The sequence below is a fragment of the Notamacropus eugenii genome, chromosome 2 (assembly GCF_028372415.1).
Source record: "Notamacropus eugenii isolate mMacEug1 chromosome 2, mMacEug1.pri_v2, whole genome shotgun sequence".
Classification (NCBI taxonomy): Eukaryota; Metazoa; Chordata; class Mammalia; order Diprotodontia; family Macropodidae; genus Notamacropus; species Notamacropus eugenii.
Window position 1 is genome coordinate 432,388,187 of NC_092873.1, and position 27,067 is coordinate 432,415,253.

The 27,067-nt window shown below is 39.5% G+C and overlaps 1 protein-coding gene across 1 annotated transcript; it reads right to left on the reverse strand.

Annotated features, from left to right (window-relative positions):
- Nucleotides 1-12,844: 12,844 nt before the first annotated feature.
- IL19 (interleukin 19) lies at nucleotides 12,845-26,731 on the reverse strand. The gene is made up of 5 exons (XM_072648011.1): nucleotides 26,469-26,731; nucleotides 25,593-25,658; nucleotides 17,251-17,403; nucleotides 15,204-15,278; nucleotides 12,845-13,622 (listed from the first exon to the last, which is right to left on the reverse strand). Exons 1-5 carry the CDS (start codon nucleotides 26,610-26,612, stop codon nucleotides 13,524-13,526), a joined length of 537 nt encoding a protein of 178 aa, XP_072504112.1. The 5' UTR covers nucleotides 26,613-26,731; the 3' UTR covers nucleotides 12,845-13,523.
- Between the last annotated feature and the right edge of the window lie 336 nt (nucleotides 26,732-27,067).

A 27,067-nucleotide genomic window follows, 5' to 3' on the forward strand; every position in this document is an offset into this window, starting at 1 on the left:
CACAGAGCCAGTATGTGTCAAAGACAAGACCTGAGCCCAAGTCTTCTTAGTCCCATTTTCTATGCCCTCCGTCATGTTGCCTCTCAAGTATCCTAGAAAATTTAGTTGAATTGAATTCAGCTGCCTCCGAGGAGTGGCATTCACACTATGCCAGAGCAATAGTTGACAAAATCACAGAACATTAAAGCTTTCAGACAGTGGGAGGCTGTCTAATCCAGGGGTAGAGAATCTGCACCCTTGAGGCCATATGTGGCCCTCTAGGTCTTCAAGTGTGGTCCTTTGACAGAATGTAAACTAAAAGGCTATACTCGAGGACTTACAGAGCCTCTCAAGGCTGCAGGTTCCCCATCCCTAGCTCTAGTCCAATTCCCTTATTTCATAGATGAACAAAGCTGAGGTCCAGTAAAAGCAATTATTTTTCTGGAGTTACGCAAGACTACAACTGTGATTCAAACCCAAGCCTTTCGATTCCAAACCCAAGTCCAGTGATCTTTCATTTACATAAGGGAAAGATGGTCAACCACTTTAAAAACATCTATCTAGGATCTCACTGGTTTGTCTCCTCCTTCTGATGTACAAGTTATAACTCTTCTGTGTTGGCTTCATCTGACACTGGTGCCTTGCTGGTGCAGCTGTGAATCAGTACCACCATTTTGGAAAGCAATTTGGATTTATTCAAATAAAATCACTAAAATATCCATACGCCCTGACCCAGAGATTCTACTATTTAAGCTTAGACCCCCAGGAGTCATTGATAAAGAGAAAGCCTCATAAGTAACAAATATATCAAAGAATTGGAAACAAAGTAAATGCACATCAACTGAGGAATGGCTAAAAAATATCATGATACATATATTTAATGGAATGTTACTGTGCTGTAAGAAATAATGAATACTATAGAGACAGAGAAGTATAGATTTATGACAAACGTAGAGTGAAATAAGCAAATTTAAGAAAACAATACGTCTCCTAAATTGAAAGAACAGCCACAAAACAACAAAAAATGAATGTTGCAAAACTACAAAGAACAAGCATGCACCGCCCCCCCAAAAAAGAGAGATGAGAATATACCTCCTCCCAGCTCCTCTGCAGAAGTGAGAGGTTCATAGAAATAGAAAACTGTATATATTTTCATACTTTTTCAATGTATTAATCAATTTCACTAATTTTTTTCTTCTCTTTTTCTTTAAAAATATCATTTGTTAAATGGGTTGACTCTCTCGAACGGGTATGGAAAGGCATACTTGAAGAAATTCTGGTGATGAAGAAACAAAAGATAACAATAAAATTATATAAAAAAACAAAAAAGGGATGACTATTTCAAATGGGATGATGATAACGAGTGAAAGAAAGAAGGCAGAGCTTCTCAATTCTGACTTTGCTTATCTTTTTCTCTGCCAAGAGAAAAATTATCTTTGAACTAAAAAGAACAGAATAGTCAGTTAATAAACAGTTAGTATGTACTACTCTTCCCCAGATACTGTGCTAAGCATTAGAGATATAAAAAGAGGCAAAAGACAGTCTCTGCTCTCAAGAAGCTTACAGTCTAATAGAGGAGACAACAAGAGAACAAGCCAGCAAACATGTGCAGACAAGCTATAGGCAGAAAAAACAGAAAATAATTAAGAGAGGAAATAAAGAGGGGTTGGGAAAGTCTTCCTATAGAAGATGAGATTTTATTTGGAAGTTAAAGGAAGCCAGGGAAAGCAGAACAAAATTGACTAATAGGGAGTTGACACCCAAAATAAGTAATAAAAGAGCATCTACCTGCCATTGATGAGTCCAAGTCCCCTGGCCCCAACCAACCACTTTGGAAACTGAAAGTATTGGCAGATGTGGTTGCTGTCAGGGATCTTCAAAAGATCACAAAGACTAAGAAAAGGGTTACAGGTCTCGACAAAGGCAAATAGAAAGGAGGAGAGAGTCTGCAAACTATTAAGTCAATAAACTTGACTTTGATTCCTAGAAAACTATAGAATATCTTGTTTTAAAAGTAATAAACACTTAGAAAAGGAAGCAGGAATTACAAAGAGCCAGCATGACTTCATCAAAGTCTTTTCAGAGCAACTGAACACTACTCACTTCTAGGTCACAGATCCAGGGTGGACCTGGGTTTGGGGGGAGGTAGTAGTGGAGCATTCCAGGGGGAGAAGTAGTCATGGACCCTAGCTGTGTAATGAGCTAGAACAAGTTAAGAAGCAAATAATCCTATGTAGCTCTGATCCCAAGAACTGAGCAGAATCTCAGTTCCACCCTTTAGCCTAGTCTCAACTCTGCACTGAAATAACCAGGGCAGGAATTGCAATTCAGTGGGGAGCTTGCAATTCTGTCATTTTGAATCTGCAGAGTTTTCCAGTTGACTGGTAGAGGCAACAACAGTCTACTGGATGTTTCAACCAGGGGCAAGCCCATAGAACCATTCATTGTACAAACCCCATCGCAGTTCAGGAATATACAGAGGTGAGACCAGGAGGGCAGTGGGTAGACTTGGCTCTGGAACAAACTACATTGAAATCACTGAAAACTTGCAGGTCCCCAGCCTGAGATGTCCCTGAGATCCTGGAATAATCTAATACTCTATACCCCCAAGAAAGCAGCAGAAGGCACCCAAGAGAGCAAAATTTCAATCCAGATATACCTCCCACAAGGTCCAGAGTGCCCCGCCCCCCACATTAAGTCAAAGGAATGAGCAAACAAAAAATAATCATCATACCATAAAGAGCTATTATGGCAATAGGTATGCTCAAGATACAAACTCTGAAGAAGAGAATGACTATAAAACATCCACAAGCAAAGCCTCAAAAAAACAAAAACACAGTTTGGGCACAAGTCCAAATAAAATTTGAAAAAAATTATGCAAAAGTGATTTTAAGTGAATTTTAAAACCAAATGAAACTGCTAAAAGTAAAAAATGAGAAAATAAGTGAGAGCTATGGAAGAAAGATTTGCAAAGAGAAGTAATAGCTTGAAAAAAGAGGTACAAAACCTTCCCCAAGGGGAAAAATCCTTGAAAAATTAAAATTGACCAAATAGAGTCTAATGATTCCATGAGATAGAAAGAAATATTAAAACCATTAATGGACTTAAGAAAAAGAAGAAAATATAAAATATCTCACAATAAAAACCACTGACTTGAAAATGGATCAAGGAGAGATAACTTAAGAATCATTGGTTCAAGGAACAAGTCACAGAACCAATCAATAATTTCATTAAAGAAAATGACAACAACAAGATACCATTCCAAATATTTTTGGGTACAGCCAAAGCAATCTTCAGAGGAAAATTTCATATTTCTAAATACTTGCACCAATGAAAGAAAGAATAGATCAACAAATTGAATTGGTCTTACAACTTTAAAAAGAAACCTAGAAAATAACAAGTTAAACCTCAATTAAACATCAAGACAGAAATCCTACAATAAAAAGATTAACATTATTGAAGAAAAAAGCATTAATAAATAAAATTTGCTTTTAAAAGAAAAACTAATAAAATAGTTTTTTAGCATGGTTTTAAAGAAGTAGAAGAAAATCAAATTATCAGTACCAGAAATTTAAAAAGTAAATCCACAACCAATAAAGAAGAAATAAAAGAAATTATTAGGAACTATTCTCCTCAATTATATGCCAATAAAACTGGCTATCTAAATGAAATGACTGAATATTTATAAAAAAATGTAACATGCCCAAATTAACAGAGTAAAAAAAAGGGGGCTTAACTTAATCTTAAAAAAAAGAAATTGAAGAAGCCACAAATGAACTTTTTTCCTCTTTCCACCAAAAAGACCACATCAGAAATATTTGCAAGTAAATTCTATAAAACATTTTAAAACTAAGGTCCAATAGAATACTTTTTTTTTCAAATTGGGAAAGAAGTACTACTAAATTCCTTCTTTGATACAAACATGGTCTTGATACCTAAACCAGAGAGAGAAAAACCCAAAACAGAGACAGAAAACTATAGACCAGTTTCCCTAATTAATATTGATGCAACAATTTTAATTAAAATATTAATAAGGAGAGACCATAGTGACATATCACAAATGTTATACACTATGACCAGGATGGAGTTATAGCAGGAATGTAAGTCTAGTTCAATGCTAGGAAACTGGACACATAATTGACAATATTAATAACAATAACAACAAAATATCTGATTATGTTAATGAATACAGAAAAAGCTTTTGAGAAGATACAACATCTATTCCTTTTCAAAAACACTAAAGATCTTCACTTAATATGATAAGTAGTATTTATCTAGAATTGAGAACCAGCATTATCTATACTGGGAATGAAATAGAGGCCTTTCCAAAAAGATTAGGGGTAAAGCAAAGATGTCAGTTACCATCACTATTCAATATAGTGTTATAAATGCTTGCTATAGTGACAAAACAAGAAAAGGAAATAGAAGGAATAAGTTTAGTCAAAGAGGAAATGAAACTATCACTTTTTGCTGATACTGTGATGGGAAACTTAGAAAACCTTAATGAGTCAACTAAAAGCTAGTTAAAACAACTTAGCAAAGTTACAAGATTAAAAAATAAACTCATATAAATTAACATTCCTGTATGTTACCAACAAAACTTAGTGGATAGAGGTGAAAAAAGAAATTCCATTTAATATAACTGCAGAAAGTGTAAAATATAAGAATGATAACCATTTGTGCCTTTCTATATTAATTTCAGTACTTTTGTGTCCTGATACAGTTGAGTTTTTTTTATTAATTCCATGTGGTGCTGAGAAATATGTATATATATGTATGTATGTACATATATATCTTATATTGTATTATATCATATCATATTATACCATATCATATCATAATGCATTATATTACATTACATCATATATTATGTTATCACTAACAACCTCATTTCCATATGTCTCTAAGGTCTAGTCCAGAAATTTATGCAGTTCTCTCTTTCCCTCTTATTTTTTCTCTTAGATTTGTCCAAAACAGAAAGAAGTACATTAAAGTTTCCTGCGATTGTTATATTAGTCTGTCTTTTCTTAATTCAGTTCATTTTTCCTTTATGAATTTAGATGCTAAGGAATTTGGAGAATTTAAAGTTTAAAGTTGATATTGGTTTGTTGATTATAGTTCTTTCCAAAATAATGCAGCTTCCTATTTTACTTGTATTTATATTGTGAGTTTTTGTTTTGCTTGGCTTTGCTGTCTGCTATTTTTTTAACTGAATCTATGATTTCATGGATGTAAAGAGTTCTTGTAGGCATTCAAAGTCAGCTCTACTCACTACATCAGGCAAACTCTCTGCTCCCTCTCACTACAGTAAATTTGGATAGTCAAGGTACAAAGTGTATTTCCTTTTCAAATGAAGTCCAAAATACAGTGTGACATTATGAATCGAGGAAGACTGTATAAGTCAGTCAGGCAGTTAATCAACAAGCATTTAAGTATTTACTACGTGCCGGTCACAGAACTAATTGCTGGGGTACAAAGAAAAGCAAAAACATGACCCTGTCCTCAAGGGGCTCACATTCTAATGAGAGAAACAACATGAAAAAAATGTATATACAAGATATATACATTTACAATGTGTAGTGTGTATGGAAAGTAATATCAGAGAAACTGGATAGGACTGTGGGAAGAAAAGTGGCAGTAAAATTCTATATTGTTGATCTTCTGGCAGTCCCAAACTCAGTTTCATTCAGGGGAGTCCAAGTGATAGGACAACACTGAATTTGGAGGTCTTTAAGACCCTGCAGAAAAGTGAGACCCACCAGAGATGATGGAGAATGGTGCTGATTCTTCATGAGCTATTAAGAGTTACTTTATGTATTTTGCAGACCTTTTTTGTGGAGTACTTTGAATCCTTTTTGTTTTCTGCATTCTCTGTGGGGTGAAATACTATCCTCTCCAAGCATACGTGGGAGCCAGTTTGTGCCAGCTAGGGGAGTAGATTGTTAAATTTTTATTGTGAGCATTTACAACACAGAAAGTGACAAACACTACAAATCAGGGTTATTTTTTCATTTATTTTATTTCATTTCAGTTTTGTCTAAACTTAAGAAAGTAATAGAGAAAATGCAGATTAAACTGAATTAGAAATTTCAATGTGTATAGATACATATATTATTTATGTACATATATACTATACATATATTACATATATATATATATATATATATATATATATATATATATATATATATATATATATATATATATACATTTTTTCCCCAGAAAGCTGGATGTTAATCATTTGCCAACATACCCCAGTCTGTCCTCAGTATCATTTGATCACATGAGTGCTTGTATGGGAACTGAAGATTTTGTTATCCCCATCTATGGAAACCTAGACAAGGATTTTGTTGTCCTTCACTTGTTTCAGTCCTGTCCAACTTTTTGTGATCCCATTTGGGATTTTCTTAGCAGAGATATGGAAATGTTTGCCATTTTCTTCTCTAGGTCATTTTACCAAGGAAATGGAGGTAAGTAGGGTTAAGTGACTTGCCCAGGGTCACACAGGTAAGAAGTGTCTGGGGCCAGATTTGAGCTCATGAAGATGAGTCTTTCTGACTCCAGGCCCTGCTCTGCACCAACTAGCTGCCCTAGACAAAAATTAACGTCAGTGCTATTTATCAGTTGCCTACTCTGAATAGGAGCCACAAGGAGCCAAAGATACAATGGTCTGTAGTAGTACCTCCAAGATCCATCCTAGTCCATCTAACTGCAGAGTTGGTGGATCCTGCTATTGTCTACAAGGAAAATTGGGGTGGGAGGGAGGAGTGTTGGACTAGTCCATATCCTCATCTCATGTAGCTTTACATGATTCCCCAAAATAAGGAATAGGATTGATGTGTCAATTTGCAAAATCCCAAGAGATGAAAGGCAAATTGGGTCTGAGAGAGAGGGTGGGACCCCTTTTTTAATGAAATAAAGTATCTTCCTGGCCAAGTTAGCCCTGAGGAGGAAACTATGAGAACATAAAGAAGAAAAAGACACCTCCTTCTTTTCTGCCTAGGACAAGTCCTGGATTTGCTGCTAAGAATTTTACCCTGTTGGCTAAGTCATACTCAGTGTGTCATATATCAAAACTGCTTCCTACCTGGTTGTGCCATTTGCTGTGGTAAGACTGGGAGGACTTTACAGCCTGCAGGGCATTTGGAAGGGCTGGGTAGGCAAGAAGGAGATGTGTTAAGAGAAAGTGAGGAGAACACGGGGAAATGATGATGGGAGGGGTGAATTCTCTTCTCAAGTTTCTTCAACAGGTGAGAGACTTTTCCCCTTTGGTAAGCATGGAGTGTGGGGAACTCCTCCCAGTCTGGGACCCAGGCCACATTCCTAGGAAAGGTGGGGAGTGATGAAAGGAGGAGCCCCTTGCTCCATCCAAAACCTACCCGTATTTATTCCTTTTTGCTTTTCCATCCCTCACACTGATGGACAAGGTTCCCTTATTTCTGTTTCCCTTATTGTGCGGTGTCATGGCACCATGTCTGGGTCTCCATGGTCAATTGGCTTTACCAATTCCTATAACTTCAGAAAATAATAAAAACTCAAATGTATATAGCATTTTAAGAATTACAAAACAAAATATTCTAATCCTATTTTACAGATGAGGAAACTGAGCATCAGAAAAATTAAGTGACTTGCCCGTTGTCACAGAGGTAATAAGTATCAGAGGCAGAATCTCAACCCAGGTCTATGTTAGCTATCTTTTTACCATATCATCACCCCTGCTGGAATTAAAGTCATGAATCATAGGATTATGGGATTTTAGAACTTGAAGGAACCTCAGAGAACATCTATATTTCACAGATTTATTGAGTTAATGAGTTGGTAAGTGAGTTGGTATTCAAACCTACGTCTTCTCACTTTAAATTCAATGCTTTTGTAGGCGCCAGGTTGTTATGAGTTGGAAAACCTGGGATCTAGCACTGGGCATTTCCCCCACTTGGAATCTTAGTTTCGTCAATTGTAAAATGTAGGTATTGGGCAAGATGACCTCCAGAGTACCTTCCACTTTAAATCTGTAATCCTGCGATCTATGTTATTGCCAACAGCCTTAGCTTGCCCTCTGCTCCATCGCTAACACCTAGGAAGAATCCTTATGACATAATCCCACTGGTTAGGGAGGACTTTTTTTTTTTTTAAGGATTAAGAAAGGTTAGAGAATAGAATTTGAAATGGTATATTCCCAAAAGGCAAGGATAAGGTAGCTGGAAAGACTAGGATAGATAAGTGAGAAAAGGTAAGTAGAACAATGAAAGGATTAAGAAAATTTGCATCTATGCGGCTCAGTGGATAGAGTGCCAGACTGAAATCAGAAAGACCAGAGTTCAAATCTGACCCTTAGACACTTACTAGCAGTGTGACCCAGGGCAAGTCACTTAGCCCCGTTTGCCTCAGTTTCCTCATCTATAAAATAAGCTGGAGAAGAAAATAGCAAACCACTCCTGTATCTTTGCCAAGAAAATCCCAAATAGGGTTACTGAGACAACAGAACAACAAAAAGAGAAAATTGATATGAGTAGATTTAGATATGACTATGTGATACAGTGGATAGAAATATGGGCCTGGAGTCAGGAAGACCAGAGTTCAAATCTAACTTCAGGCATTTCCTAGCTGTGTGACCACAGTCAAGTCATTTAACCTCACTTGTCTCAGTTCCCTTAAATGTAAAATGGGGATAATAAGAGCATCTACTTCCCAGAGTTGTCATGAGGATCAAATGAGAGGATATTTATAAAGTGCTTAGCACAGTACTTGGCACATAGTTGGTGCTATTTACAATGAAAGTTGTTGTTGTACTTATTCTATTGGTGTGGGAGGCAAATTGGTGAAACAGACAGGTGGTTGATGCAAGGCTGAAGGCAAGGGGAGTGAGGCTGTACTCTTGGAGTTACTGAGACAGAGGAGGCGTAGTTGGAGCATGTTATCAAGTTATTAGTAGCAATAACTGACAATAAAAGCTAGAGTTGGGGTCTAAACATTCACAAGTGGTACAAAGAAACAAAGGATAAACTAAAGAGCAGGGAGAAAACTATGTGTGTGTGTGTTACATGGGTGTATGTAATATGTACATATTACATACACATATAAATACACATATGTATATATCTAATGCCATATGTGTTATATAGGATATATTCCTAAGTTAGATGTTGTAGAGTAGACACAAAAAAACAAGAATAGCAGCTGAGAGGTAGAAATTCATGGAAGATAAAATCCAGGAAAAGAGTCATATAACAAAACCCATGCCCTCATGTTTATACACAAATGACCAAATTTTAGGCAACGAACAAGGGAAATCAGAAGTCCTGTTATATTAATGGAGGCAAATTAGACCTCACAGACATTGTTGAGATGTGATAGAATAGAATCTACAATTGGACCATAGCTCTGGATGGGTGTACCTGGTACAAAAGAAATGGGATAGGAAAACGTGTGTGTGTGCACGTGTGTGTGTGTGTGTGTGTGTGTGTGTGTGGTTAGTAGTGTATATTATGGAGGTATACTCAAATGAGGAAATACAGAAACTTTAGAAGGAAAACATGAGGACAAGTATTTGGGTAAAACTTAAAGAGGGAGATAAATGATCTTGTCATTGAGGTATACTGTAGACCACCTGTCCAGAAAAAGGAAGTATATGAGAACAGACAACAAGCCTGTCACAGGTGAATTATATAGTGGTAATCGGAGGACTTCAATTATTCAAACAGCTGCTGGAGCTTCTCTCTGCCAGAAGTAGAGCAGCTAGCAATTTGCTTTATGGGGATATTGTATTCTGCAACTGATTCTTACTAACGAAAAGGAACTGGATGCTGGCACAGAAATAATGAGAACCTTATGTGGAAGTAACCGTACTAGCCTTGAGTTTGTGACAGAAAGAAAATCTAAGCATTATCCAACTTGCAACCTAGATTTTTTGGAAAGCAGATTTCAAAAGGCTCAAGGGAAAGATAGAGGGAATCCCATCAAGACAAATGTTTCCAGAAGAACGAAATATGCTTAAAGATGAAATTCTGAAGACACAAATGGAATCCATTCCAATGAGAAAAGAAATGGATTGGTATAAAGAGATACATGTGGATGCACAGGGAACTCATCAATCACCTAAAGGTTTGAAGTGTAAAGAAGATGAAAAGTAAGATCAGGTAACAAGGAATGAATATAACAGTGTAGCAAAGTCCTGTAAAAAAAAAAAAAGAAGAATCACTAAGGTACACTGAAGCTCAGAACGAGTTGAGGCTCACAAAGAAAGCCAAGGGAAACAAAAAAAGTGGTTTGTTCTTTTGTTTTTAAAAGCTGTTTTTGGAGACAAAGGATGAAAGAAGGGACTTTGGGTTGGATGCAAAAAAGAAAAGGGAGTGCTACTCAATTTCTATTTTGTTTCTATTCTCTTTGAAACAAAAGAAAAAAGCATTTATATAATTTCTACCATGTGCTAAACACATTTTAACTTCCCCAAATGGCAAAGCAAAACTGATCATTTTATTATATAATAATTGAAAACATATGGACCTAATCAATATATGCAACACACAATTATATGAATGTAATATAATTTTAATATAATAATATTTAATATATTTATTATATCATATAATATTTATTATATAATAATTGTACAACATTTATTATATGATAATTATATTATATAATATAATTTTAATATATAATTGATCATTGATTAACAAAGTTGATATACAAGATAAGGGAGCACATAGATGTCTTTGATGATTTAATTCTTCAAGGACAGCAAAGATGAGCTACATCCTTGGCTCCTGAAAGAACTAGCAGATATGGCTTTGGAGCCACTGCTGGTGATCTCCACTTAATCCATGAAAAATGACCACCTCTGCTCCAGAACTGTACTCCAATCACAAAATCATGGATTTAGAGCCAGAAATGACCTCAAAGGTTATCCAGTCTAACATTCTCTTTTTACTGATGAAGGAATTGAGGCCAAGAGAGGCCTCAGATCCTATGTGCATGGCACACTATTATTATTATTAAAATGGTCGGGCATGGACGGAGGTTATTGTGAGGATAAAATGAAATAATTTTTATGAAGTTCTTTGAATATGTTAAAACACTATGTAAATGCTAGCCTCTATTGCTAACAAATAAATTAGAAGACCAAAGCTGTGCCCCCGAAGAATACCAACACCTTCCCTGCGTACCCAAGGCCTAGCCCCAGACCTCCTCCCTACCTCAAATTTCCAATTACCTCCTCTCAGTTCTCATTCCACCCAGCACTGTCTCCCAAGGATATATCCTTATGAGACTATAGTTTCCATGTCTTCTAGATGAAAAGGAGGAGGGGAGCATACATTTGGAACAGCGGGAGAGGGGATGCTGGACAAAGGAAGGGCTAATTCTGACTTCCCCGCTTCTCTCTCATCAGGTGTACCAGGAAGAGCACTGGACTAGAAGGGAAGAGGCCCGGTTCTCTATCTTGCTCTGTCATTAATTAGCCCTAGAATCCTGGGCAAGCCTTTTTGCTTTTGTTTCCTCATATTAGAATCAGAGTCTCATACGGGGAAGGGACTTCAGAGGTCACTGAGTCCAACCCAAACTGGAATTCCTCCTACAACCCTCCCAACAAGAATTGGGCGGAGTATCACTTTCGGTGATAGGAAATCCATTGTCTGATAGACAGATCCACTTTGGGACCAATCTGACCAGTGTAGTGGCAGAAGCAGCTTGGTGGTGCAGTGGTTAGAGCACTAGGCCTGAAGTCAGAAAGGCCTGAGTTTGAATCCAGATATTTCAGATACTTCCTAGCAGTCCTGGATAAGTCACTTAACCTTAGTTTCTTCATTTGTTAAAGGAGACAACAATAGTACCTAACTCCCAGCGTTATTTTCTGGGACAAATGAGCTAATAAATACAAAGTGACTGCTAACATAGTAAATTACTTACATAATAAATGATATGTAAATTAGCTAGTAGTAGTGAGAGTGGTGGTGGTAGTAGTAGTAGTAGCAGATATTTCTGGAATCAGAAAGACCTGAGTTCACATTTTACCTCAGACGCTTATTAGTTAGCAACATTGGTTGTTCATTCGTTTCAGTCGTGTCCAACTCTTCATGACCCCATTTCGGGTTTTCTTAACAAACATACTGGAGTGATTTGCCATTTCCTTCTCCAGTTCATTTTACAGATGAGGAAACTGAGACAGACAGCCTTAAGTGACTTACCCAGAGTAAGTATCTGAGGCCAAATTTGAAGATGAGTCTTTCTGACGTCAGGCACTGCATCACCTAGCTGCCCAATTAACAGTGTGACCCTGCACAAATCACTTAACCTCCTTCTGTCTCAGTTTCCTTGTCTGTAAAATAAGAGCAGTGGACTTGATCTCTAAAATCCCTTCCAGCTCTGTATCTGTGATCCTCTGTAATGTATGTTGCAAACCTTGAAGCCCTCTACAAATGCTAGCTATTATATTACCTGTGAGTGAAACAGTAGCGTGTCAGAGCTGGAGTCAGGGGGAACTGTGCTGCAGTACCCACTCCAACAGAACTAACTGTGTCATCCTGAGCTAGTCACTCAATCTTTGTTTACTTCAGTTCCCTCATCTATAACATGAGGATGATAATAGCAACTCCCTTCTGGAGGTATCCTTAGGATCAAGTGAGATAATATTTATAAAGTACTTTGCAAATACTGAAGTGGTATGTAAAAGTTGGGATTATCATTGTCATTACAACCTTAATATTTAAAGACATTTATCTGACATATCAGATATCTATGTCCTATCAGACATTTGTCTGAAAGGAGAAGGGAGGCTGAATTATGCACTCCAAGGTCCTTTCCAGTCCCAATATTGTACAAATCCAAACCTCCCCACACAGTCCAGTCTGCAAAAAACACACTTCTCTGAGGGTGGTGAAGAGCTGAATTTATTTAAGCAGTAAACACTTTGTACAATATGTACTACCCAGATATCGCCCAGCTGACATCACAGACATGGGGCAAACACTGTCACAATAAATTAGAGGGAAGCCAGGACCTTCCCATCCCACAGAGGTGGCAAGCCACAAAACAGGGAATTTTTCAACAAGTGCATCCAAAAAGTATAAATAGAACAGGAAGCTATTTGGCAACTTTAAGGGAAAGACATCTTCCAAGTGGGCCTGGAAAGCCTGATACCAGTCAATGGAATTCCATGTCATGGCCAGAGTTCTTGCCTGTCCCTATCCAAACCCAACATTTCCCCATAAATCTGTTCAGTGAGGACAAAAACAAATCATTCTATATTGCCCTGATAAAATATTCTGTGTAGACTTAACACCCTTCCCATCATCCTTCCCTCCCTTCATACCCATTCCTCCCCACCCAGATTGGGCCTAACCATCACTGGTATATTGATCACATATCCTGAATTTTTCAGCTCTGTCCCAAATTCAAGTAAGATTTTTTTAATGAGACGTTGCCAAAGGGTTATTCCTTTGCAACCCACATGTCCTGATTTTTGTTTTTTAGAATGTGTGGTCACCATACTGGTTAGGCCCCAATATCCAGCTTTCTTCCTAGGGTAGACAATTATCCTTTGGCCATCATTTAGTAGCAGCCTTAGGTCGATAGTTCCGGCTCATCCAGGATAGTAAAATGTCTAGTTCCCCCAGAGACTTAATTGCTGCAGCTTTGACCTCCATCTGGAATAATAAGTAATAATCATCCATTATCAAAGTGGCATTGTTTCGTACTTTATACTTTCCAAAGCATTTTTCTCTATTCACCTTCTTCATGTGCAAAAAAGTAAGGGATAAACTAGGTAGCCTTTAAGGCCCTTCTGGGGCAGCTAGGTGGTGCAGTGGAGAGAGCACAGGTCCTGGAGTCAGAAAGACTCATCTTCATGAGTTCAAAACTGACCTCAGACACTTACTGACTGTGTTACCTTGGGCAAGTCACTTACCCTGTTTGTCTCAGTTTCCTCATCTATAAAGTAAGCTGGAGAAGGAAATGGCAAGCTACTCTGGTATCTTTGCTAAGAAGTGTCCAAATGGAGAGCGTTAGATTCAACTGAAATGATTGTACAATAAATATATATTATATATATACATGCACACACATATGTATGCATATATTTCATTTTGGACGTGTAATTTCATTGGCATAATTATTTCCTGATGAGGAGACTGCCCCCCCTGTACCACCAGATGGACACACACAGTAGACAGCACTGCGTAAACTCTAGTCTTACAGAATTGCCTGGAGACACTGAGAAGGTAAATAACTAACCAGGTTGAGTCACACAGCTAATACTTATCCAAGGTGAACTTGAACCCCCGATCAGCTCTTATTTCCATTATGAATGCTACCTTTCTTTGCTTCATAAGGATAATTACATTTCTTTGCCCACCACCCAAAAAAAGAATTGGCAAATGTTCACTTAGTAGAATGAGGAAAGGGGTCAGTTTTTCTTTGTATCCCGGTGGTTAGCACAGTACCTGATACATACTGGGCACTGGATAGTTGTTTGATTGTTGAAATAGCTCATGGCCATTCTATATAAGCCTAACCTACTCTTTCCCCCCTTGCCACACTTTTCTCTGTGGTACAGCTTACTTCTCAAGTCAGTTCTTGACTCTCTTATATACAGGATCCCCAAAGTCTTAGTATAGATTTGCTGACCTCTTTGGTACACCCTGTACTAAACATGCTTGCACCGTTTTCCTATTTCAGAGGACCTTCATGTACCCTCTAAATCATTATTATTTGGGCAACATCATTAGCTTCATTTGACAGATAGAGACTTGAGGTCCAACACAGTTAGTAAATTGTAGGACTGGACCTTGATCTCAGTCTGCTCCTCTGGAAGAATGAGAATGTCTGTTTCAGTCAGTTAGTACAAATATTACTATGCCCATTTTACAGATGTGAAAGCTAAGATTCAAAGATATGATTGACTCGCCCAAGGTCATCCCTTCATTCAACAAGCACTATCAACCTGGACTCTATTCAAGATGGGGGAACATAGCTAAGGAGTGACAGAGTTTAGGTTCTAATTCAGGTCTTCTATCCAAGTTCTTCCCAATCCCTGCCACCTCTTTAAATGCTGGCCGAGACCAGTTTTCATGGAGAAGTTGGTAGCTAACTGCAAAAATCGGGTGGGATGTCTGGGTGGGGCTAATGCAAATTCCAAATGAGAATTGCCTTGGCATGGGGGAGGGGCTCTCTTGTAAGGCTGATGGTGCCCATCTGTGGCCATATCCTTCAGTCCCCAGCCTAGTTACCTGATCATAATTTCCAACAATGATTTGAAACTTCTCGGTGGCTTCTTCTCGACAATCACAGTTCCTCTGCTTCTGCTGTGGGAAACAGGGGAAGAAATCCCAAGTGATGAGGAAGGTCTGAAGCTGAGCTTATCCCTACAATGTGCCTAGCTTCTCCTCCCCCAAACCACCCCCACACTCCTTATCCCACAACCCAACATTTTCTCCCATGATGAAAGGCACAAGTAAACATTTGCTGGACTTTCCCAAAGAACCTTGGGGAAATTGAATAAATATCTCAAAAAAGCCTACTACATTCCAGACACTGTGCTCACCAAAGGGGAAACAGGGATACATGAATGACATTGTCCCTTCCCTGGTACAGTATGAAGAGTCCTGGAGTCAGAGGATCTGGGCTCAAGGGTTATTTCCTGCAGGTGACTTTGGACAAGTCATTTTATTTCCCCAGACCTCAGTTTCCTCATCTGTAAAAATAAGTGGTTGGACAGGATGGCCTCTATATTTAACCAGAGGTTATATCATGTATCCAGATAACAAATACCAAACCACAGGGTTATAGATTTAGAACTAGATGGTTCTAGTCTAGTCTAGACCCTTTGTTTTATAGATGAAGAAAGTAAGTCCCAGAGGGATGAAATTATATCCATATGGTCCCATTGTTCAGTCATTTTCAGTCATGTCTGACTCTTCATAACTTCATTTGGAGTTTTCTTGGTAAAGATATGGGAATGGTTTGCCATTTTCCTCTCTGGCTCATTTTACAGATGAGAAAACTGAGGCAAGCAGGGTTAAGTGCCTTGCCCAGGGTTCCATAGCTAGTGTTTGAGGCCACGTTTGAATTCCTAAAGATGTCTTCCTTATTCCAAGCCCAGTGCTCTAATTGCCCACTTAATAACACTTATCTTCCAAGATTGTTGTGAGGATTTCATGAGATAATATTTGCAAAGTGCATTGCCAACTTTAAAGTGCTATATAAGTACCAGCTATTAATATTAATAATACCATGTACTATATTAATAATTAATTGATATTAACATTAATACTACTCCTTAGCAGTTTAAAAGAATTTCAAAAGTGCTTTCCTATCCATTTGGGTTTTACAATGCCCTGTGAGGTATCAATAGTCTCATCTGACAAATAAGGAAACTGAGGCTTAAAGTAATAAAATGACTTGTTCTAGTTACACCATTAGAGAAAAAGACCAAGGCCAGAGCCCAGGTGTCCTAATTCTTGGTCCAGTGCTTCTTCTGCCATCCCATGTTGAATTCATGTAAGATTCTTTCTTTGGTTTAGGATATCCAGCTCAGAAGGATTTGTCTACTACCTGGAAAGCAGTTAAGACCAAAGAGGAAACCCCAAAGAGTCTATAATTCAGGCTACTGACGGAGCAAAGCTAGATTCCTCGGTTGTCACTCTTCCCCCATTATCTTATCACCATCACCCAAATCTCTTGGTTGTCAATTAACCTGAAGACTTCTGGGCATCTAGGTCTAAGAAACTCTGCACTGGTCACATCCTCCCATCTTTCTAAGCATGGGTATAGGCAGAGTAAAAATCAGGAGGACACTTAGAGAAGTAACCGCTGATAGTCTCCCCAGAAGTCAATGGGGTAAGGAAATGTCTGTGTAAGGCAGAATGGGTTGTCTTTGGTTCTAAGTTTCAGTTATACTTTAGAAGCACTATACTGTAGTGGAGAAAGGACTAGAATAGTCTTGGGATGAAAGCACTTATATCCCAGCTCTCTGACATATTTTCTATCTTACATTAATCAATTTATTTCTCACTATGCCTCAGTTTCATCCTTAAAATGGGAATACCATTGATCTGTCCAATCTACCTCATAGGACCAAATGAAATAATGCATATGAAACTCTTTCCCGCCCTCCCCTCCCCTCTTCTCCCTTCATTTCCCCTCCCTAGCACAGAGCTTTGCACCTAACTGGGGCTCAATAAATATTTGCCAAATGGATGAACAAACATGGCCCAGCTTTTTCCCCCAACGAACAAAATAGTCTGTATATGTTTAACTGGTGAGACAGTTACTCACGCACTGCTCCAGGGCATTCCGAATGCGGAGGAAAGAGTTGGCAATGGTGCTGAGACCCCTCTGGATTCTGGGGTCTGACTCCCCATGATTCCTGAAGACCTTGTCCACATAGAACCCTAGGACGTCTTTGGTCATGCAGCACACATCTGAGGGCTAGACACAGAAATTTCTCTCATTTCCTGGAGTAAGTCGCCAGCCCATGGACTCTGATTCCCCCATGCCCTCAGAGACTAGGACAGCTGAGGTGGGACCAGAGGAAGTCTGGGGAATCCAAATCTACTGAGAGCTTTTCTTTTTAAATAGGATTTCTCAGTAGGTTCACCCTCTTCCCCTACCGAGCCAGAGCCAAAGAGAGGAACAGAATAGGGAGTTTGGGGGGCAGAGGTGAGGGTTGAGTTCTCCCTTGACTCTGTTGCTGATCAGTTGTATTTGACTCTTCATGACCTATTGAACGATGCTGTCCATGGGGCTTTCTTGGCAAAGACACTGGAGGGGGTTTGCCATTTCCTTCTCCAACAGATGAAGGCAAATGGAGATTAAGTGACTTGCCCAGGGTCACACAGCTAATAAGTGTCTGAGACTACATTTGAACTCAGGTCTTCCTGAATCCAGGACTATTGTTCTATCCACTGAGCCACCTAGCTGCCTTCTGGAAGGGACTCTAGAGGTCAGCTAATTACCCAATGCAGAAATTCCTTCTACAACATCTCTGACAAGTGGTTATCTATTTTTATTTGAATAGTTCTAGTAAATGGGGAGCCCATTATCACACAAGGCAACCCATTCTATTATTAGATAGCTCTAACTGATTCAAAGTTAACATTCAGTCTAGCAGCTACCTGCATTATAGTGCACATCTGTAATCTCTGTGCTGTTGCAGGAGGCTGAGGCTACTGGATCACTTGAGTTTGGGAGTTCTGAACCTTAATGTGCTAAGCCAATCTGGTACCTACATTGGGTGACCTCAATATGGTGAGCCCAAGAGAGCAGGGCGCCACTGGGCTGGAGAAGGAAGGACCAGAACAGGTTGGAAGCAGAGTGAGTGAAAACTTCTGTGCTGATCAGAAGTGGATTATGAGGAGAGGAGAGGACAGGATAGGAGAAGAATTGGTAGGAAAGGAGAGAAAAGGGTGAGGGAGAGGAGAGGAGGGGAGGACAGAAGAGGGGAGGGAAGGAGGAGGAAGGGGACAGCAGGGGAGAGGAGGGTTGCTAGGAGTCTAGATCTGGCTCTCTGCTACTTCTGCCTGTTGCTCCTAGTTGTAACTTCTGGAGCTAAACAAAGTTTAATCTCCCTTCTACATGACAGGCATTCAAAGACAGCTATCATATTTCTCCGGAGATTTCTCTAGGTTTTTGTTCAGTTGTTTTTCAATCACGTCTGAGTCTTTGTGACCCTTTTTGGGATTTTCTTGGCAGAGATACTGAATTGGTTTGCTCTTTCCTTTTCCAGCTCATTTTATAGATAAGGAAACTGAGACAGACAGGGTTAAATGACTTGCCCAGGGTTACACAGCTAGTATCTGAGGCTTGATTTGAACCCAAGAAGATGAGTCTTCCTGCTTCCAGGCCAGCCAGAGCTCTATCCACCGCACCACCTCAGGAAGTCAATCAGTAAATATTTAAGAGCTTACTATGTGCTAAGAGGTACTGGCTAGTTGTTCTAGTCACTGATTCCTGCGATAGTCTTCATGTCAATGTTACAAGGCCCTTCATCATGTTAGTCACCCTACTTTGGACAAACTTCAGTTTGTCTTAAAAAAAAAAATACTATCCCCATCCCTTCAACTGAACACAATACTGAAGATGTGGTCTGATAAGCCCAGGACAACGTAAAGCACTCAACTCCCTCATTCTGGACATTAAAACAGCCTAAAATGAAACTAATTTTTTTTAAAGCAGCAACTTCCCATTTTGGCAATTATTAAGCTTCCAGTCCCAATATGACCAGGTTGTCAAATCTCTCTCCCCATCACAACCGTTCTCAAAGGTTTCTTCCAAATTCTGTTTCATTTCATCTTGTTTGCTATGGCCCTTTGTTTTAGCCCACTCAGAACTTTTCAAATCATAGGTTTCTCAATCAACATAATATTCCTCCTAGAGCTGTAACCTATAAATTGGAGAAGTATTCTTCATTCAAATCATGATTAATTTTCTTTTTAATTAAAAAAAAACTGATAAAAAGGACGGGCCACTGGAGATAAGGAAGCTAGACAATCTGATTATCAACTAATTTAGATAATCAAGATTTTGAAGGGAAAAAAAAAACCCTGTATGTTACTTCAACAGATTCTTCATTACTTCATTTCTATATGTTCAGTCAATCAATGAACATTGATTAAGAGCTTCCTATGTGCTGGACATTGTGCTAAGTGCTGAGGATACAAAAAGAGTCAAAAGACAGTTCCTGCCCCTAAGGAGCTTCCATCTGCTGGAGAAGCCTCTCCTCCCACCAGTCCATGTCACTGCCAGATCAAAACAAATAAACCAAACCCAATAATCTGTCCCACTTTCATCATGCCAAGCTGAATTTACAAAGGCTTCCTATTGCATGTAGGATGAAACTCAAACTCCACCTGGTTCCATCAAGCCTCTCTACACTTTAGCCCTCCCCTTCTCTTCCCAGCCTTCTTTCCCAGTACTCCCTAACACCTACTTCCATTCCCGTCATTTCTGTCTGATTTCTGTCTTTGTACCCCCTCCTCTAGGCTTCCGGATTATCGACCAGTAACCAGTAGGTCTTATTGGCAAGGTCTGACAAGGTTTAGAGGTTTAAGGTAGAAATCAAAAGGCAAAAGGGAGAAATACTAGCTCCTTTTTCTGACTCCTACCTTTGGAATTTGGGGGCATGACCACTCTTCTCAGACTACTCCTTTCTCCCGATACCATGAAGAGCTACTCAATCACCACCCTTGCTCCACTGAGCCCAATTGGGGGGAAATAATGGATGACAGGGGAAAGCCAGTATGACCCACATGTTCTCCTCTTCCTCACCAGACAAGCCTGGCTACCTGATCTCCTCACTTTTTTTTTAGTCTGAGGGGCAGAAGTCAAAACCTAGATGCAATCTAAATTTTGCTTTGGGGAAGTTTATGAAAAGTATTTAAAAATCTCAATCATAAAAATCCTTAATTTTACTTAGAGCTTCCAAGAAGGATAAAAAATTATATAACCCTAATTATTTTAGGCAGAGGAGTCTTTCTCTCTGTACCAAATCCTAAAAATTCATTGGCTCCCCCCATTGCACTCTCTTGTTAGCGATTAAAACTAAACATAGATCACTTAGAAATTATGACCTGTTGTTGTTTAATGTCAAAAATCAAGAATTAGGATCAGCTCTAAGAAACAGAGAAATTGTGTGGCTTACCTTACCACGTAAGTCCCCTTTCTAAGTAGCCCCTGACCATTAGTTTACCCTGCTTTTGCTCCTTTCTTTTTGAATCTACCACCTTGTATCTTGGTTCAATGACCTCCCCCTGGAATCCTCGTGCTCATTCTCATGACTGCAAATCCAAGAGATTCCATTCTGCCTCATGGGACTTTAGCTCCCATCATGTATCATTTCCTGTCCCAGAACTCAGATTACATCCTTGCCTGTACTCCTAAGAATTAGAAATAATAATACGTAATTCGGTACTTCATTCTTTAATTATTTTAGGTGTGTTTTCTCTCTCCTACTAGATGAGATTATAAGTTTCCTGAGGACAGGAAGTATATCAGTTACTTCTCTGTTTCCCTCATCCACCAATTTGTAATTTCCTCTTTAATCCGATCTGGAACAGGGACAACATCAGGGCTGGATGCCTGTTAGGAATGGTTAGAAAGCCCATACAAATGTAAGGAGAAGAAACTACCACGAAGACCACTGTCTAGCTCAGTTATCCATCAGCATGGGGACATTCAGAAACAGTCTCTCTCTCCATTGCACCTTCACTTGCTTGTACAGTGCTGTGCTCAGCCCACCACTGTCACACAGCCCAGGAGCAGAACACTGAAGGACTCTGGACTGATTTAACATTTTAAAAAATGGTTCTCAGCAAATGCCTGATGATGCAAATGATTGCTGCTCTTCCAGAAACACTGGTTTATCAGTAGCCAAGACAGAACCCTGAGGCTGTTCAGCACCTCATTCAACACCTTTTAAACAACTAGACTTTTCAGGTGGATGCCAGCACCTAACCCTCTTATTAGATGCTTCAGCACAGTTATAGTCCACAGCATAAGCAAATCTTAAATCACTTTTAATGACCATAGAAATGTCTTTAAAAATCTAAAATCTATTATAGCATTCTTACCAATTATAAGCAACAAGTTGTAATAATAAATCACACTATAGAGTGTTTAAGCTTTACAGGATATTTTTCCTTACCTACAGGGTAGAAGTTTACAAATAAGGAGACTGAGACCCAGGCAAGTGAAATGATTTGCTTAGGATCACATTATGAGCCACAAAATTTGAACCCCGATCTCCTGACTCTAAAAGAAAAATGCCAATGTACTCACCATTGTATCACACTCTCTTTTTAAGTTGTATTTCAACTGCTGTAGAGCATCCCAACAGTGGTTTGTGTTGGAACAGGCACATTGTGTTAGTTCACATAGACCTATCCAGTGGGGACTCTTCAAAGCAAAAAGATGTCCCTGCCAACCCAGTCCTTCCTCCCATTGCTATCCCCAGCCACCAGCAACAAAATTAAGATGGGGCAGATCAGATTTTAGCTAACCACGGTAGACCCAAATCTGCTTTTCATCATTGTGATTTGCCTGGTTCAGGACAGACAGCTCCAGCCCTGCTTTGTTTCATCCCTCCACCAAGCATCCTGCTGCCAGGCCTCAGTGAACTCTCTGGGCTGTGGTCCAACATTTACTCAAGCAGCTCATATTCCAGACCTCCTGCTGAGAGCCCAGCAGCTGGAGAACTATTTCTGAGGAGGTTGACTGGAGGGGACTGGGCCAGAGAGATGAATGACTCTACACAGCTATCTATCTTCATTAGCATGAAAAGAGTCAGAGCTCATGAGCCTGTCTTCCAGTCTTTAAAAAAAAACGCACCAACAAAAACATCTCCCCAATTGGAATGCAAAAATCACGTGCCTTATTCCTTGGACCAGGAGGAGGTAAAGATCAAGCACTCTGGGTCTTGCAAGGATAGGATTCTTCGACAAAGTAATCCAGAGCCAAGTAACCTTGGACCAGATAAAAAGTAGATAAATAAGACCTTAAAGGGAGCACAGGCACATGAGGTCACCTTCAATATTTGGAAATATTAGCATAGTCCACCCTCCATTCAGAAACCTAACTAGACCAGGGTCTTTGCGAAGGCTACTGACATGGGGAGTAATGGGGGGGGGGGGGCAGGGGGAGGATGACAGCAGAGAGGAGGAGGAAGTAATACTTTCTCTCTCGCTTTTCAGAGATTGCCCTCTTGTTTCATACCTCTCTGCTCCTGGCCCATGTAAGATCTCCCTACAGAGAATGGGGGGGGGGGGGGGGGGGTGAAAAGAGAGAAAATAAGTCCTTATATATATTTCCATATACATATAATAAATTTTTTTATATTCATATGGCATATTACCTATGTTTCAGGCAATTTGATCCTCACAACAACCCTGGGAGGTAGGTTCTCTTATTATCCCCATTTTACAGTTGAGAAAACTGAGGCAAACAGAGGTTCAGTGACTTAGTCAGGGTCAGAAATCTAATATCTGAGATCAGATTTGAAATCAGGTCTTCCTGATTCCAGGTATAACACTCTAGCCACTGTACTATCAGCTGCCTCTGAAGACACAGATAGTCTGCCCCCTCTTGTAGACTCACCTTCCTGAGTTTAAATCTGGCCTCAGACATTTACTAGCTGTGTGACCCTGGGCAAGTCACTGAACCCAGTTGGCCTCAGTTTCCTCATTGGTAAAATGAGCTAGAGAAGGAAATGGCAAACTTCTCCAGTATCTTTGCCAAGAAAAGCCCAAATGGGGTCACAACGAGTCAGACACAGTGGTTGACTGAACAACAACAAAAGTACCCATGGTCAAACCATTTTCTGAAACCTCTGTTCTTCCTTCAACTGCTTTTGCCCTAGATGAGAAAAGAATTCTAGTTATAACTGACACCACTGATGATGTCGTGTTTCCACAAGATAGAAAGCAGACCCTGGTCTCTAAAAAGCAACCAAACTCAGAAGGATTTTATTACAGCCTGTGGCTGGGGTCCCAGGACCAACCCAGGACCAAATTCTTGGAGGCTTATCACCAGATTGGCCTCAGGGTGATGAATTTTTGGATCACAGAAAGTGTCAAAGAATTTCTACTAAATCAAAGAAGTACTGTGATCTGCATGGATGGAGGGGGTATCCACAGTGAAGAAATCATAGGCCAGCAGATGATTGTGAAATATGAAATGCAGTCTCTAGACTACCACAAAGAAGAAGTATACCTCCCCATGTTGATACCCTGGGACAAAGCCCTGACTTCCCTGCCCTAGTTACAGCTCAAGGGGAAGATCTATGAAGTAATGTATTAGTATATAAAATATCACCAAAATACAAAGATATGATATATTCCACTTAAATCATTTCGAAAATAACAATGAGGTATTTCTTTTGTTTTATATGGAGATTTTTCTTTATAGAAAATGGAACTTAGGCAACAAACCTGGGAGTCTTGGAGCAACTGTGCCTTTTGTGGTTATGTCGCACCTCCAGGAGAGAAGAACCAAATTCTCAAAGTTATACCATGTCAGCTACCCTACTGAATAAATTCTAGTGGTTCCCCTCACCTCTAGGATCAATGAAAAACTCCTTTGTTTGCTCTTTCAAAGGTTGACCTACCTTCCCAGTTTTATTGCACATTACTATACTACAGATTACTATATGTACATTACTATAATCCAGTCAAACTGACTTGATTGTTTTTCCTCACACATAGCTCCATCTCCAGTCTCTACACCTTTGCACAAGCTGTCCCCTACTCCTGGAATGTGCTCCTTATTTACCTCTGCCTCTTACAATCCCTAGCTTCCCTCAAGACCTTGCTTAGAACCACCTCCTACATGAAGTCATTCTTTGTCTCCTAGATGTTCATGCTTTTATTTGCCCTATTACTTTGTATCCATTTTATTTATACATATAACTATACTTATATGTATATATTATGTGTGTATAGACATAGATACAGTATAGACAAAGATGTCTCCACAAAGATATAGACAGACACAGATGCAGACAGAGACACAGACACACAGACACAGACACGTACACAAAGACGCAGATACAGACATGGACCCAGACATAGATATAGCCATAGACACAAGTTGTCTCCCATAATACAATGTAAGCTTCTTACAACCAGAGTCTGTTTTACCTTTGCCTTTGTATCCTCAACACCTAGTACAGGACCCAGCATACAATAATTATTTAATAAATGTTTGTTGATTGATTGATTGGCTCTAACTATACCTGAATGTACCACTTCTATTTTATTCTAAAGTGGTTTTTTTTTGATTATCACAACCTGAAAAAAATTGAAAAGCAATATGATATAGAGAACAAATAGTTAATTGGCCATCAGAAGACCTGGGTTCTACATCCAGCTTTGCCACTAAACTACCTGTGTAACCTAAAAATAATTAACTTGTTTTTAAAAGCACACTAGGAAGATTATAAATCACTTCCTCATACTTTATTACATTTGAGCCTGCAAACCACCATGTGAGCAGGATATCACACTCATGTTATAGATGAGGAAACTGAAGGTCCAATGACTTTGCCAAGGTCACACAGCAAATAAATGTTAGATATGGGACCCAGAATCAGGTCTCTTGAATTCAAATCCAGTGCATCTGGCCCTCTGTTTCTTCATCCATAAAATAAGGATTCATGAAAAGATATCTTTATATCCTCTTTCCCACTCTAAAACCAATGACCTCTGAAGTATTGCAACTTTATGGCTATAGACTCTAACTAAAGTAGTTCTATAGAATAATTTGATTAGAAATTGAGTATAAGCACAGAGATCCCAGAAGAGAAATGGCACTGTGTTCAACTAAAAGACTAATAGTCACCTTGGAAGGATGCAGCCCCACTTCATGGTATACTCTGGGCATTGGTTTGGGGTTAAATATTAGGACAGATTCTGCCGGTGAAGGACTTTTCCCCTTCGAGCAGATTTCAGAGAGATTCTGGGAAGTTCCTGCCTTTAGGACACCTATTGGCCTTAACCGGATTGGGGGGAACCTTTTGACACCTCCCAGGTTAGAAAAAAGACTAGGAAGAGGGGGGGGGGGTAGGTGCTGGGAGCAGTGACCACTCGAGTTTCCTCCACATAAAGGTAGTTTTCATAGAGCAGTACCGTGATGTTGTACAGGGTCTCAGAGGCAGACAGGATGGTAACATTCTGAAAGACATCCTTTGTTTGCTACAAAAGGAGACAAGAGGGAGAGAGAAAAAAGGTGATGAGCAAATCACAATCATAAACTGAGAGCAGAAAGGGACCTTGGAGGTCATTCAATTCAACCCCATCATTGTACAGATGAGGAATCTGAGGCCTAGAGAGGTTAACTGACTTGTCCAAGGCCACACAGATAGAAAGAGATAGAGGCCAGATTCAAACTCATGTCTTCTGACTCCAAATCCAACACTCTCATGGTGCAGCGGATAGATCACTGAACCTGGATCTAGGAAGAACAGAGTTCAGATCCAATCTCAGCCACTTACTCGTTGGGTGACCCTGGGCAAGTTGCACTAGCCGCCTCAGTTTCCTCATCTGTAAAATGGGCCAATAATAGTACCTACCTCCCAGGATTACTGTGAGGATCAAAGGAAATAAAATTTTTAAAGCACTTTGCAAATCTTAAAGTGTCATATAAATGCTGGCTAGTTGTTATGATATCCTCCTGGAGCCTGACAGGAGGTACCTGTTTTGAGTAAGGTCTGGAGCATATCTATTGTTGTTCAGTTGTGTCTGACTCTTTGGAACCCCATGGACCATACTGTCCATGGGGTTTTCTGTACAAAGATACTGGAGCAGTTTGCCATTTCCTCCTCCCATAGATTAAGGCAAATACAGTTAAGTGACTTGTGCAAGATTACACAGCTAGTAAGTGTCTAAGGCTAAATTTGAACTCAGATCTTCCTGACTCTAGGCCCATTGCTCTATCCACTGAGCCACCTAGCTGCCCGGGGCATGTCTGCACCCACTCCCACTCCCACCTGAGCCCATACTCACAATTGTAGTTTTTATTCCCTGGAAGCTCTTTTCAATGTGATGTATATCCATGGAGATCAGACACCTCTTGAGAGACCAGGCATGTGGTAGACATAGGAGAAGGGTTGCACATAGAAGACAGAGAGGAAATCGAGAGAGCTTCATTGCCCTGAAGGAGAACAGAGGTAGCTGCTCAACTGGGAGAACTTCTGAGAGAAAATGAAAAAAAAATCCTCCATCATCTCCCTTCTTAAACTCCTAAAGCAAAAAGCATTCAAACCAATAATATACAATGTGAAGATCTGTGAAACTTCAGAGAAGCACATGTCCTAATCTGACTTTCTTGAATCAATTACATTTTGGTTCCTTTACTTCCCCCCTTCAATTTACTCATCCCAAAACATGATAAAATGTTTTTAATTCTCAGAGAACATATTTGCCTGAGCATCACTCTGAGTATGAGTCAACACAGCTTACTTTGTAAAAAGGAGTTAGGGGTGGGTGGAAAGACTTATTGTTTTTCACAAATAAATAAGAAAAAAAACAGAGTTTAAAAAATACCCCAGGAATTAAGCAACAATTCCATTCAATAAATATTTATCTGGGAGCCTTCTATGAGC